The following is a 15,827-nucleotide window of genomic DNA, read 5'->3' as shown; positions in this document are numbered from 1 at the left end:
TCTTGTTGCGTGGATCAGTTCAGGAAGTAACTTGTATTAGGGATAAATTCTTTACTACACTGGTTGCCTTAAAAATAGATTTGCATGAGTTGTATTTTTGTTCTCCCCCCCCATTAGAGTCATTGTTTATTATATTGTGTAACCTGTTTACAGATTGAAAGTGTAATCTGCCTCGAGTCCCAGTGAGCAAGGTGGACGGTAAATGAAAATAATAGTTTGTCTTCAGATTATGATAGAGTGACTCTAAAACCAAGTACCTGGTATCTGTATTTTTTTTAGTCAGGCAGAATGTTGACATTATTAAATGAAAAGCAGATTTGGGGGACATGTGAAATTCTTGGCAGTCCCCATTAAGCATAAGAACATAAGCAAAGCCATGTTGGATCAGGCCAGTGGCCCATCCAGTCCAACATTCTGTCACACACAGTGGCTAGAAATCCAGTGCCATCTAAAGGACTGTCAGTGAGGCTAGGACACCACATTCTTTCCCTCAGGTTTGGAATACTCTTACCCGTAGTGGAGTAAACTAGATGTTGAAAAACAGAAGATCTATGTCTTGTTCTCCCCTATGTCATCTATAAATACTCAATCCATGCCACCATGATGAATTTCCAAGTCCTCACTGAAGGGAGCTGAGGGAGGAAACTTTGAGTGTAGTGACTTGACACCTCTCTTAACATGTAGACTGTATGGTCAGGGAGGTGATATTAGGGCTATTATCAGTGGCAGGTCTGTTTCTGTAACAGTGGTTTATTCCTGTTGAGCTCTAATTAGTTGATTGCTCCTAATTCTAAACCATGCCACCATTCTCACTTTTCCAGACTTGTTCCTTCCTCCCCAGTGGGCCTGTATAAACTTGTATACAAGCAGTTCCTGGGATCTCTGTTAATGGTGAAATCCACAAATGTTACAAGGCAGGGTTCTCCTGGCTCCTAGTAGGAGAAGATTGCATGGACATAGTAGGAGTAAAAACAGGCTGGAGATCATTTGATCAGACCGTGAATAAGTGGAATCGCAAATTACAAATTTGCAAATGGCAAGGAAGGGTCTACTTTACAATGCACTTTTTCCAGGATATTCATGGTGATTCAAATGAATGTGTACAGAGTGTTACTTTTCTCTCAATCGTCAACCATGTCCTCTGTTCAGGTCTAATCAGCAGTGTCTTATGAGACCACTCTAGGCAACAACATAAAGTTGCCTAGTTGAAAGCCTTGCAGGCAACATCATAGATGGATCAAAATATTCAGTGTCTCTATTTGTGCAGAATGACTGAAGATATGAAAGCTGAACCCTTTGCAGATTCTTTATAATCTCTTTGATTGATTAGCTTTTTGGGCAAACTATTGAATATGATCACACAAAGAGAAATCTAGATGGTTGGCTTTCTCATTAGAAGCTCAGGCTTTGTTAAAAAAAAAACAGCCTATAATCTGAAATGTCAAGGTTGATAAAGAAATTTCAACCTTTCTTTGAGACCACAGTCTCCCCCCCGCCCAATGTTATTATTGATTCTAAGATTTGCAGCACATCATATTGAAGTTTCATATGAGTTAGAATATAACTAGAGATGGGCATGAACAGAAAAAAAAACCCGAACATGATGTTCTTTGTTCGTTGCCATCCACGAACATGGACTCACGAACAACCACGAACATGGCCCTGTTCACGAACATGTTCGTGGTTGGCTGTTCGTAGGGGCCAGCAGGCTCTCCTCCAGCCATCATCCAAGTTTGGTCAAAGTCCCTACTGCACCACTTCCAGGAACCTGACCTGAGCAGGCACCAGGAAAGGTACCAATAATAAATAATAGCTTGGCCCCAGAGCCTGACAGCAGCCCTGGAACCTGAGGGTGGGTAGATCCCTACCGCAGCACTCCCAGAAACCCTACCTGAGCAGGCAGCTGGAAAGGTACCAATAATAAAAAATAGATTGGCTCCAGAGCCTGGCAGCAGCCCTGGAACTTGAAGGGGAAGATCCCTACCGCACCACTCCCAGAAACCCTACCTGAGTAGGCAGCAGGAAAGGTACCAATTGTAAATAATAGCTTGGCCCCAGAGCCTGGCAACAGCCCTGGAACCTGAAGGGGTAGATCCTTATCCCACCACACGCAAAGAAAATTCAAGCTCCAATGCACTCTATCAAAATGCCAACAGCAACTGTCTCTCTACTGTCTGCAAAGTCAGAGCTGGGAGCCCCCCTCCCCCCTGGTCTTTGCTCCCGTGTTGTAACAAATTTGGAGCTCCACACTTGGAAGGAAGACCTGCCTATCAAGCTAAATTGGGCTTAGATTGGGGTTTCCAGGGCAACAGCAGGAGTTCAGACAGAGTTCAGACAATCCCTGTCTACCTTGCCAAGGGAATTGATTGCAGGTGTCAGATTGTCTGGCTTGACGAACAGCAATGAACAAGGCTTGCAACGACCACCTGTTCATTTAGAATGGGGCCTCACGAACAGCTTGTTCTGGAACAGCAGATTGAGCTGTTCATGGCTTTTTTTTGTTCGTATTGGTGTTCGTGCCCATCTCTAAATATAACTGAGAATGAATTACAGATATCGAGTCATACTATCAGAGCTAATTAAACATATTAAGTTTAAGTTAACACAACAAGCTGCAAATCTGAGAGATATGAGCAGTAACATTCTACTAATGATGTCAGTATATACTCCACAGCTGAACATTACACACAACAGAGAGTGCCCTTAGATATCTTATAATGTTAAGATAGCTATATTTTATGGATATAAGAATTTCAGATAGACTGGGTTTTGAGGTAGGATATCCTCTTTGGTAAAGTGCTCAAGAAATAGGAACCCTTTCTCAATGAACCCAGTTGTTTTAGCGTAAATTTCAGATGGGAGAGAGGCCAAAGTCTTTGACTTTGGCCATGTTAATAAGTACTCACTTTTGGCAATAGAAATTACAAAACTAAACAAAGGTTTGGTCATGAAAACCTGGCAGAGGAAACAGTAGGTGCCACATGATGTTGGCTCAAAGTTTCTTTTTGTGTAGCTAGAAGATTCTGCTTTCTGCCATGTTACTTGGTTGGTGAGCACAGATCTGCTGTATGAGAACACTAGAACATTCATAACTGTGCCATCTGTAGGGTATAGTAGCAGCTGGACATGATTTACCTTCTGCAATAGGCACTGAATTAGTTTAAGCTATTACAATGCTTCAAAGCTATTTTTTCTTTCTGTCCTCTTATTCTGGCAGTATGTGAAAACTAATGAGAATTTGTTTTGATTTGCTAATTATCACTAGAGTAGCAGATTATGACCTATAACAGATTTGCTTTTTATGGCCTAAATCTTAACTTCTGTCTTAAGCAACATTATAGCTTTTGTGAGACTTACAGGTGAACTATGGCCCATAGCATTGGACCATGCTGCCCAAATGTTCTGATGTTGCCAATTATGAAATGGTTCAGGAATGCTATACAAAATACCACCCTATTAAGTGGCTCTTCCTTAAATCCACAAACCTCAATAGATATATAAGCAAACTATTCAGATCAGTTTAGTCTGTCTAACCTTCCAGGCTGAGAGGATACGTGTTCATATGAATGTGATGGTGCCCTACAGAACACAAAAGATCTTTTCCTGTGACACCAAGATTCTGCACATATTCAAGTCTTGGGCAGCACCATAGAAATTTACTAACTACTTTAAGATAGGGTGGGAGGGGTCTGATAAGGTTTAAAACACTGATACGCAGCGTGGCACCTGCAGGTTCCATGGCAGCTGCCATTGAGTTTCATAGTGCCCACATCCTTCTTCCCCAAAGCAATTTTGGCTTTAGTTGCACTTAGCTCAGATCTGCTGAGTAGGCCACAGTGCTGCAGATTCTTGTTAGAATTCAGGTGAGGGAGGGCAAGACCAACCACACACACACACACACAAACACACAAATTTACAAATCAAACTGGTTTCTTAATAACAACACTGTACTAGCAACAGCAAATAATCAAGTAAAAAATACAGAACATATAACTTCACTCATAGGTATTAAGGATATCAACTGAAGCTATGAGGTGGCTAGCCAGACAGTGAGCAAGTACATCCGGTCTTCTCAGGGATGGCAAGGAGAAAGCTAGCACTTACAGTCATACTACCTTTGCTCCTGCTGTGGTTCGAGAGGATAGAAATTAGAGATGGGCACGAATCAAATTACGACCCAAAAAAATGCACGAACCAGACCGGTTCATGGAAGCTCATTTCCACGAACTGGTCTACTGGTTCATTTGGGTCGTATTAAAGGGGTAGTTTAAATGGCCATTTCCCGAGGAAAATGGCCATATAAACTTTCCTGCCACTTGCAAGCGGCAGGGCCCTTTAAACTGCCCAAACCCAGCTCCACATTTACCTTGCCCTGCGGGCCCGTGGCATCCTCTCATGAGGGGTGGGAAGACCATTTTCAGCTTCCTCCACTACCCTGCGGGCCCATGCAGCAGGTCCCTTTAAACTATCAGCTGGCCGGCGGCAAAGGGCGGATCCCCCTGCCGCCTGCCAGCTGATAGTTTAAAGGGACCTGCCACTTGCAAGGCAGGAAAGGGCCCTTTAAACTGTCAAATGCCCCTTTCACTGCCACTGCTAAGCAACTGGAAAGGGGCATTTAAACCCCACGGAACATGAACTGGTTCATAAACTTGCCCCAGTTTGTGCCAGTTCGTGGTTCCTGGTTTGTGAAAACTCACGAACCATGAACCTCATGGTTTGGTTTTTTTGTGGGTTGTGCCCATCTCTAATAGAAATAAGCTTAATTTGTTGAGATCGTGTCTTTCTCTCGGGTCTTGTGGCTCCTTTGATTGCTCTGAGCTTCCATGGTCTACATGATCCATTTTTAAAGAAAATGTTTGTCGCTTGCAATGGAGAAGTCAGAAGTCCAGTTGCACTATCTCCTTGCAACTGTCTTTTTCTGTGCATGTTGTAATCACATCTGTTTGTAAGATGAGCATGCCTTTGCATGTACATGTGAAGCAAAGGCCTATGCAAGAATTTTAGACATTCCTTAATCACTCCTCTTCCATCTTCTTCAAGACAGCTTTTGCATGTAGTTTCAAGCAGCAATTTCTCTTCTAAATAAGTACTTTGCATAATCCCCATTTAATTTTCCAGACATTTGTGCAAGACACACACGCACACTTAACACCTTGGTTGGTTTGGTAACAAAATGTTTAATTTTTCTCTTGCTTCCAAATACTTACCAAAGGGTCTTTCAGCAACTGTTCTTAAATGCAACTTAGCAAATCATCTTTATACCACATATCTCTTTAGAGAGGAAAATCTTCCTTTTCTCAGTTTTTAATTCCTTAGTCAAGTTCCAGCTTTGGTCTAGGGAGGTAGTTCTTGAACCCTAAACTCAGGGGTTACTTTATTACACTTTTCTCTACCTCATTGGATAAGGGTGCTTCAGAAGTGACAGGCTTATGCCCATGTGGAAACCATGTTGTGATAACCCACATTGCCTGTCCTCAAGAGTTCAATAATGCCCACAGGTTCAGCATGGTTGAGGACTTATGTCTTAACAGAACTCTATCCTTTGTTTGACATATTTTTGAGATTCAGTTTTTCTGAAAATATATGATGAAAAGCAGGGCACCTATGAACACTTGTTCAAAGGAATCTCACTTCCTCCCTTTATATTCCTCCCTTGGCAGCATTGTCTGGGGTTACCTGGCAACCTCCAAAATGGCCACTGAGCTCTCACTACACTGTTTTGTGAGATTTTGGTTGACATCTTTTGTTGTTGTCGTTAAAGCTATAGGCATAACTTCTGTTATTTGCAAGGTGAAGGTGTTAACCCCCCCCCTTTTGAGACTTCAGATTTTCTATATATCTCATGCTTCCTCCAGGTGTAGAAAAATCTTCCCTGACCTTGTTCAGATTTTTTTTTATCCATACACAGGGCCAGGTTGCAAACTAGACATGTAGATTTGATGGCTTATGTGAAACAACCTAGTTAAATAGCATACTCTGTCCAGTCTCTGGCTAAAGAAAGCTGAAGATCATTAAGAATACAGCCTGCAAGTAATGCATACATTTAGGCAGATATCTATGCGGTCCTTACAATGGATGTCTACCTTCCTGCTTCATTCCTGCCAATATCCACTGCACTTTATGTGCAGTGAATGTCTTGGTTGCTAGCCTTTACTTCATCTTCGTTCTTCTGTGCCTCCACACATGGGTACTGCGCACGCGCAGGCCAGCCGCCGGAAGATTTTTTATCGCTTTCCCAGCTCCGAAGGGGCCGTTTGCCGCGCGCCTCAGCGACCGTTTCCCGCCCAAACGGTCACATGCTCCTCCAGCGGCCAACGGCCCCTTCCCTCAGTTCTCTTCTTGCCGCCGCTTGAGGAGAACGTTCGCTTGTAGCTCCGTGCTTATTTGTGTCTTTGGATTGCTTTCTCGTGACTGACTTGGATCTGGATTTGACTTCTCTTCTGCTTACTGATTTGGACGGACTGATCTTGGTGAAGTATTTGACCCGGACTGTTTTTTGACTTCTTTGACTCTCCTCTTATTATTTCATACCTAGCCAGGGAAACACGTGAGTTGTGCTGCCTGCACATTTTCCCTTCCCATAAAGTTGGAGAGATTTCATAAGTAGTACTGACTGCACCTATATGCCGTGACAGATTAGTGCCCCACCCAGAACAGTCAGCAAGTCAGTGTTGTTATCCCTACAGTACAGCTGGGGATCTGGGGCTGAGAGGAGTAGCTTACCCAGGGCCACCTGCTGAGCTCATAGCAGTAGTGGGATTCAAACCAGCAGACTTGCAATCTAACCACCTAACCACTCTGTTATAGCATCTCTAGCAGGAGTGAGAGTTGATTAACCCCAAAGTACCTGTTTGCAAGACTGAGCTCAGTGTCCAGGTCCATGGACACTGAACAGCATGATGTACCTATGGTGCCTCAGGATGTTCTGATGAAGCTATTCTGTGTGTCCTTGTTGGAGTTATTATGAAGTATGCTACTTCAGTAGTTGAGTTGCCCTTGTAGAGCCATACTCTATAGTTTGCATTTATATATTCTGATTTAATTTGATAAATTATTGTAAATCCAATAACAGTTCCTTCTGGCGATTTAACCAGCTCCAAGATGTATTGGTAAATGAAATAATTTTATTTTTAGTGCTATGTTTATTTTAAATTGGATTATCTTGTTTTGCCCTCTAAATGATGCCAACTTGCATATTTCTCTTGGAGGACTCTGGGTTTGTTTTGGAGAAAAATGTGGTATAAGACGATTCAAGAGATCTACAGCATTAGAATAGTGCTATTTTTGCCTCAAGTAGAATATTTAAGACTAGACTAGACTTTGTCCAGCTACGCCATCGAAAATGAGGGGTTTGTCTTTCACATACAATTTATGGTTATGTCCATTAATATAAAGCGCTTTTTAGAGGGTTCATCTTACGTTCAGAGTTGTTTTCCTTTTGGATAAATTCCATTAACTTGTGTATAGTACCATTTGATGATCTATTTTTCTAACAAATACATACTGATTTTTGCTCTCTGGTTGCAGCTACGCTTGGTATAGAAGAACAAATGTGAGGTTGGTTGTTCATTGGTTTACATTTGTTTACATTTGTAGAGAATGGTGCTCTTCATGCAGATCCTACTGTGTGTGTGGTACCCTCAAGTCAGAGTTGACTTATGATGGTGGCTCCTGGTGGGGTTTTTATGGCAAGAGACTTTCAGAGGTGGTTTGTCATTGCCTGCCTCTGCAACACTGGTCTTCGTTGGAGGTCCCTCATCCAGTAACTAAGCCAGGCCAACCCTGCTTAGCTTCTGAGATCTGACAAGATTAGGCTTACCTGGTCTATCCAGGTCAGGGTGCAGATCCTAGAACTGTTAAGGCTTGATGAAAGAATATCTTGGTTTCCTGCTTGGACAGTCTTCGTGTGAATAGTCAATAACAGTCAAATTGTTATTTGCAGGTGCCTGGTTAGAGCTGCCTTAGTTGCATTGCTCTTTCTGTTTGGCTATCTTAACTATTTCTCTAAAAGGGTATACTTGCCTGCAGGCATTATCTGTAAAATTATAATCCACTTGAAACCTTAAATAGATTTGATTCGGTTTCGTTTTCCCAGCCAAGTCGGACGCTCCTCTCCGCAGGTCCGGGAGGAAACGTCCGAGCAGCCTGACCGGGCGGTTGACTCGCGAGTGTTAACCCCCAGGACTCCCAGTGAGGGAGGCAGGGTCCGGAGCGTGGCGGGAAGAACCCCCTGAAAGCAATGCAGGGGGTAAATTGCCCGTTTGCTCCATCGCGTGCAGCCGGGCCATGGAGAACTACGCAAACCAAGGGAATCTGCCCGGATAGTGATGAATCACAACAAACAAACAATTCCGGGAATATATGTTCGATTATCAATTTTTCATGTATTTAGTGCATAAGTGCAAAGTGCAAAGTGTAATTACATAAATATATACATTAATAAATATACAATAAATACAGTAAAAATATCTGATGTCTCTGTCTCAACATGCAATAAATACAATAAAAGTCCAAAATTGCAGGGGGAAGGGGGAAACTTTGGAAGAGGTGGTGAGACGAGCAGTCTTTGAAGCTATGCAGCCCTTTGTAGCGAAGTTAAATGAAATGGGGCAAAAGGTTGATTCAGTGGAAAGCGAAGTGAAAACCATTAAAGAAACAGCATCTGGAGCAGAGCAGTCTGCACGTGAAAACGTAGTACTCATGAAAGCAACAAGTAAAGAAGTGAAGCTCTTGGAGAATCAAATAATAGGATTGCAAGTGGACCGTGCCCAAACGGTACTGCGTCTTCAGAATGTAAAAGAGGAGCAAAGTGAAAATTTAAATGATTTGGTGTCGGGACTTTTGGCGCCATTCTCAAAGGCAACTAAAGAAGAGTTAAAAAGCAATGTTTTGGAAGTCCGTCGGACATCTTCAAAGTATGCAACGAAGCGTCAGCTGCCTCACGAGATTATTATTGATTTTTCATCTAAGAAGACTCGGGACACCATCTTATATAATTCGTACAATGTGGACTTGGACTATTTGGGCAACAAGGTTAAAATATTGAAGGATGTTCCATTTTTGGCTCGTAAAAGAAGATTTAAGTATAAAAGACTTGCGGCTTTCCTGAGGAAATGTGACGTAAAATACAAATGGTTGTTTCCGGAAGGCATTTGGTTCAGATATAAGGATCAAACCTACAAGATTACATCAGAAGTGCAGCTGACAGACTTTTTGTTCAACCATCAGGAGTTTCAGCAAGAAGAAAGTTCAAAGTCTGAAGGGGAAAGTGGGGGGGGGGGGGGAGAGAACGTGCGCAGCTGCTGCAGCTGCGCAGAGACAACTGAGACTGAGACGCAGGGGTGGGGGAAGAAAACCTGATCCTGAATATAGTCTGTATTGTATAAGATCTACCAATCTGATAGCATATTAGAAAGTTAACTTTTAAGAAAAATTGCAGCATGGAATACAAGACATGTAGAGTAGTGGGCGTTTTTTGTTTATATGTTGTTCTTCCCTTTTCCCCAGTCCCCGCTCTTTCCCTTATATCTTTGTAGTCTTTTGTAGTTTTTTATGTTAGATATTAAAAATAAAAAAAATTTTAAAAAAGAAACCTTAAATAGATTTGTTTTTTTCATTAAAAGAGTTTGCGATTAGTTGGTGAGGTCTTAAAGCTGATCTCCAAGTTCCCTGGAAATCTTTAAGTATGTCCTGTTTCTTCTCTGTTTGGAGCTGCATCTCTAAAATTCCATTCATAGCCATGTTGTGGAACAAATCCTTGCCTGGATTTATATCTAACACTAATCAGCGTTGGAATGCTTGTGTGCCATCCTTTTTATTACTTTACCATTTAGAACTTCCCTGCTTTTTGTCTTTATAAATGCCATGTAAATTTCTAGTTTGCCTTTTATAATAGTGTTTTTGAATACAAGACTGTGCCAGCGGGATAATACTAAGTCCACTTAAATGGAGACTGCTATAGTTATTGAAAGTATTGGAAGATTATAAAATGATGTTGTGGTTTTCTTAAAAAGTTGAAAATATATTAACTGAAATGGTGGTAGCATTTGGTTTTTAAAGGTTTGTTTCCTTTTGTGCCAGTTGGGAAAATGCAGTGATTTAGATTGGAAAGCATCACATGCAATTTCAGGAGCCTGGCACTGTATCGATTTCTACTGGCAAGATAGCACTCTCTAAAAAGAGAACGTGTGCTCAATCTAGAATCGTGTTTTTTTTTTTTTTGCTTTTTAAAAATGATTTAAAAGTTGCCAGGAATTTAGAATTATCAAGCTGATACGAGACTTGCTTTCCAGCTAAAAACTGAGCGCTTAAGAATAAGGTCCAGCCTGTTTTTTCTTATCCAAATTCCATGTGCTGAAGTCTCACATAATACAAGCTGCACCACTTTTTCATATCATTTACAGGGAATGGTATATTTGGGCATGGCATATCAGACAAATCCAGTACTTGTAGGAGAACTGCAAAAACTGAGCAGAAAAATCACTTGATTACTGTGACTTGGCTTCAAGACATGAGAATAGTTCACTATTGTCAAGTGATAATAGATTAGAAATTTTTCTACATAAACATCATCCATGTTTTCTAGATCTGTTAATGTGCCTCTAAAGTTGATATTTGTTTCAGCAATGTTTCATCTCTGTGTTCGGATTTATGCTGCTTTTCAGATTTCTACAATCTCATACCATGTTGTATTTGTTCATTGAATGTACTAACTGTGAGAAAGACAGACTATAAATAAATAAAAAATAATTTTTGTAAGGTTAGTGTTCAGAATTGTTCATTATTAGGACAACTCTGGGAAACAAATAACAGACATTCCTTAACTATTTATATTTCAGTCACTGTGTGGTCGCATAGAAGAGAAATTGTAAAAACTTGGTAAAATGACTTGGACAGAACTGGAATACTGCAAATTTGTTTCTAAAAATACTTATTTTCTTAGAACCAGCTTTATTGTCATGATGGCATACAATATATTTATATACAAAATAGAAATGCGACAATGGATAATACAACTTTGATTGAAAATCTAAAAAAGAAAGGATCTGTACAAGAGAAGTAATTATATTAGAAATTTTCAGTTTTTCAATCAAGAGCTTTCTACAAAATCAAGTATTTCCTTTTATTTACATTTCCAGGCTTAAAAAGGTGAAATTCTCTAACAAATGGATGAAGTTATACCATAGCACACAAAAGCATATTAGATTTCCTGTACTGCTTGATAGCCATATTTCTAGCATGTTGAAAAAACAAGAAAAATTCCAGAAATCTAATCTAACAATGAATATAAATTTGCCTTCATAATAACTGTAACTTAAAAATATATAGTCTGTGAAGCATAAAAGTCAGTAGAACTTTTGCTTGGTTGTATAATCTAGTTGCTGTATCTAGAAATCATCGGTAATTAAATTTTTGTCTCTTTTCAGGTAATATTCAAGGAGCAACAATTGTAGATGCTTTGGATACACTATATATCATGGAAATGAAAGATGAATTTAAAGAAGCCAAAGAGTGGGTAGAGAAAAATCTAGATTTCAATGTGGTGAGTTCTGCTGTTTAGATGGTAATAATACATAAATGTTGCTGTGCTGTGTGTCGAGGAATGTTTTAAAATCTTGATTTATTAGAAGTCTTATAAGGGGGAGAGTAGATAACATTTTCTTCTAAGCAAGTGAGTAGCCACCATGTTGTCTTGCACTCTTTCTCTGATGTCAGACTTCTTTGAACATTTTGAAGATGTGAAGGAAGCTATTCTTCTAACAATTCAAATAACAGGAAATCCCTTTCTGACGCAGAATTATATTTTACTTCACCCTTCTTCATTAATCTGTTTCCTGCATCACTGTCTTGTTTAACAGCTTTCATGTCAAGATATTGTTTGTGTTGTTATCCTGGAATTAGGGCTATAATAAATGTCTAGAAGTCTGTTTGGCTAAACAGTACATCCTTAGTTTCATGATGTTACCAAAGAAGAATGCAGCTGCAGTACAAGGCAACACTTACATGGAAATAAAATCCATGAATTAAATAGACTGACCTTGACATATGTACGCTTAGGATTGCTTTGTCAGTATTTGTTTTAGGTTAAGGTAAAAGGGATGAAGAAGTAAATCAAAATGTAATGCTGGATGTTAAATTATAGCGAATTGAAAAAGCAGCATCGATAATTGCTTAATAAGTGGCAAGGAGCAGGTAGCTATAAATGAACAGCAAAAACTTCTGAAACTGTTGCTAGAATATTGGGACTAGTGTTTAATGAACAATCTGGAGAAGGTTGCTTATCAGTGAGACAGAAAAATGTGACCATCTAGAAATAATACTTTGAGGTTAGAAGAGCTCAAAGTGTTGAATGAATTCTTACATTATGAGTGCAAAGTTTTGTCAGAGAAAATTTCCGGAAATTTTGAAGTCTTGGTGGGGGGGGGGGAACCTTTCCCCCCACCTTTGGATAGCATGTGTGTTTTGAAATAAATGCAGTACTTACTTTTCTGTCAAACTGTTTTTACTATTGAACAACATAAAATGCACCCATTATAACTTAACATAATATCCTATTTAACATATTATGGAATTTAAAGTGTAAATATTTCTATTTTATATAAGAAAAATTATAAGTATACCCCAATACCTGAAAGAGTTGTAAACTGCTGCACCCTGTGCTACCCTAGAATAATTTTTGCCATCAGGTAGGAATAATAAATTGAAAGTAGAAAACAAAGGGTCAGAACCAAAAATAGTAGTCCAAAACACTATTGCTAATGCATGTAAACAGTTTGGTGTAGTGGTTAAGAGTACAGGACTCTAATCTGGAGAACCGGGTTTGAGTCCTCACTCCTCCACTTGAAGCCAGCTGGGTGACCTTGGGTCAGTCACAGCTTCTAGGAGCTCTCTCAGCCCCACCCACCTCACAGGGTGTTTTGTTGTGGGGATAATAATACCATACTTAGTAAACCACTCTGTTAAGTCATCCTGAAGGGCGGTATATAAATCAAATGTTATTATTATTATATGACTTTGTTTTCTTTGAGATTGTTTGTTTGTGCTTAGCAAATTAGAAAGAAGGAGGATTGGTCCAGGCGTTCTGGAGAGTATCTCCAGTATGATTAAAAACAGAATGCTGGATTAGGTGAACCTTAGATCTGATCTGTCTTTTGGTTATGACTTGTATGAATCTGACAAAAAGGGTAAAAAAAGAATCATTAGGTGCTCCTTTTACAGGTCAGTTTAGATGGGTAGCTGTGTTGGTCTGCAGTAGAAGTGCAGGATTTTAGTCTAGCGGCACTTTAAAAGATCAACAAGATTTTCAGAGTATAATAAGCTTTCAAGAGTTAGGGCTCCCTTCTTCAGAAAGATGTCTGAAGAAGGGAGCTCTGACTCTTATTTGTTTATTTATTATTTATTTATGTCATTTATAGTCTGCCTTTCTCATTGAAACTCAAGGCAGATTGCACAGAATGAGCTTACTACAATCAGTATCAAGTACATTTCCATACAGTGTCAAGAACATTTCCATAAACAATGTCATAGGATAAATGAATATAAGTTGACAAAGACATAGTATTAGCAAGGAACCAATATCGGGTTGAAGAATTTCTGAAACAGAACATAATCAATTCTAGGACTTACATTGAACAACATGATGGATATAGGAGTACATATTTAAAGCAACAGATAATATGTAAGGCAACATAATGGTGAAATCTAAGGTTTCTAACTCATTAGCGAAACATCTGGGACCCCTTTCTTACAAAACTGCCCTCTTAGCTGAGAACTGGTCCTTTTTGAATCATTCAGTTTTGCATTGTTTGCGGAAAGACAGGAGCATGGGGGCTCTCCTGATCTCCTCAGGCAGGCCATTCCATAGGGTAAAAGCCACCACAGAAAAAGCCCGTGTATGGGCTGCTGTTGATTTCATCCCTGTACAGGCTGGCACCTGCAAGAGACCCTGTTCATATGAGCAAAGCTGCCACAGAGGGACATAGGGAGGCGGTCCCATAGGTATGCTGGACCACGGCTGTATGTAATAACCAATACCTTGAACTGAGCACGGTAACTGATAGTTAGCCAATAGAGGGACTGTAGGATGGGAGTGATGTTCAAGCTTCTGCTAGTTCCTGATAATAGTCAAGCCGCAGCATTTTGCACCAATTGGAGTCTCCTAGTTAACTTAAATGGAAGACTTATGTATTAGGGGTGTGCACCAGAAAAAAAATTGGGTTTCCTGCTTCGGGTTTACCCGAAGTAGGAAAAAGCTTCGTAAACACCCAAAACCCTAAGCGGCAAGCTGCTTCGGATTCGAGTATTTAAATCGCTTCAGTATGCTCCATAAATATTCAGAACATACCGAAGTGAGGGGGGAAGCTTCCAGCCCCCCCCCAACTTACCTGGACCCGGAAAGGGGTATTTAAACCCCTGCCAACATCTGCTTGGCAGGGATTTCCCTGCCAAACAGCTGATCCCAGGGTTTAAATGCCTCTTTCTGTGCTGCTTCACAGCAGCACAGAAAGGGCCATTTAAACTCCAGCCGGCCTGGAGCAACTGCTTGGCAGGGATTTCCCCACCAAACAGCTGATCCCGGGGTTTAAATGCTTGGAAAGGGGCATTGTAAACCCCAGCCAACTTCCATCAGCAGCTTGGCGGTGATTTCCCTGCCAAACAACTGATCCCAGGGTTTAAATTTCCCTTTCCCTTCTGCTTCGCAGAGGCATGGAAAGGGGCATTTAAATCCCTTGATCCGAAGCGATACAAATTGCTTTGGGAAGCTTTGATTCGGGGTTTCCGAATTGGGCCTGGCATGCTGGGCCCAATTCAGAAATCCTGAATCTTTGCGAATCAGGTCCGATTCGGGTATTTTACGCGAATCAGAAACCTGAATCATACACCCCTACTATGTATAGTGCATTACAATAGTCAAGCCTTTATGTTACCATAGTATGGATCCAGGTGGCCAGGTCGGCCATGTTGAGATAAGAAGCCATCTTCTAGGCTACAGTGAGGTTGTAAAAAGCATTTTTTACGGCTATTTTGACTTGTTTTTCTAATAGTAGTGCTGGATGCAGTAAAACTCCTAGGCACTTAACTGAGTCTGCAAGGGTCAGATAAACTCCATCAAAAGTGGGGAGTACAATATCCTTCAAGATCTCTGCCTTCCCAACAAACATCACTTCAGTCTTGTCTGGGTTCAATTTCAATTTGTTGTTTTTCAGCCATTTTACCATGGCTGCCAGGCAGCAATCTAAGATTTCTACTGCATCCTGTGGGGACCTGGATAGTGAGATATAGAGTTCAGTGTTATCTGCATATTGATGACATCCAACTCCATAGCTGTGAATGAGTTCTCCTAACAGCTTTACATAGAGGTTGAATAACATGGGAAATAAGATTGTGCCGCAAGATAGCTCCCATTCTGGAGATAGCTGATCTCTGATGGCAACCCTTCGAGTCTGTTCCATGAGAAATGATTTAAACCAATCCAGTACACATCCTTTGATGCCCACTTCTGTTTCTAAATGCCTCAACAGGATGGCATGGTCTGCTGTGTCAAAGGCTTGAAAACTTAACACCAGTTTGATATAGTGGTTAAGAGTGCTGGGATTATAATCTGGAGAGCCGGGTTTGATTCCCCACTTTTCCACTCGAAGCCAGCTGGGTGACCTTGGGACAATCACAGCTCTTCTAGAGCTCTCTGTCCCACCAACCTCACAGGGTGATTGTTGTGGGGATAATAATGACATACTTTGTAAACTGCTCTAAGTGAGTGTTAAATTGTCCTGAAAGGTGGTCTATAAATCAGTTCTTCTTCTCTTCCTCCTCCCCCTCCTCCCCCC

At 40.7% G+C, this 15,827-nt stretch overlaps 1 protein-coding gene across 1 annotated transcript in view; it reads left to right on the top strand.

Annotated features, from left to right (window-relative positions):
- MAN1A1 (mannosidase alpha class 1A member 1) overlaps positions 1-15,827 on the top strand; it is a 110,723-nt gene that overhangs the window by 13,119 nt on the left and 81,777 nt on the right. The window contains exon 3 of the mRNA XM_054987735.1: positions 11,427-11,542. Within this exon, the coding sequence (XP_054843710.1) occupies positions 11,427-11,542 (116 nt within the window). The remainder of the gene's footprint in view (positions 1-11,426; positions 11,543-15,827) is intronic.

The sequence above is a fragment of the Eublepharis macularius genome, chromosome 1 (genome assembly GCF_028583425.1).
Source record: "Eublepharis macularius isolate TG4126 chromosome 1, MPM_Emac_v1.0, whole genome shotgun sequence".
Lineage (NCBI taxonomy): Eukaryota > Metazoa > Chordata > Lepidosauria > Squamata > Eublepharidae > Eublepharis > Eublepharis macularius.
The sequence above is the reverse complement of the archived record's forward strand: the minus strand, read 5'-3'. Positions and strand labels throughout refer to the sequence as shown.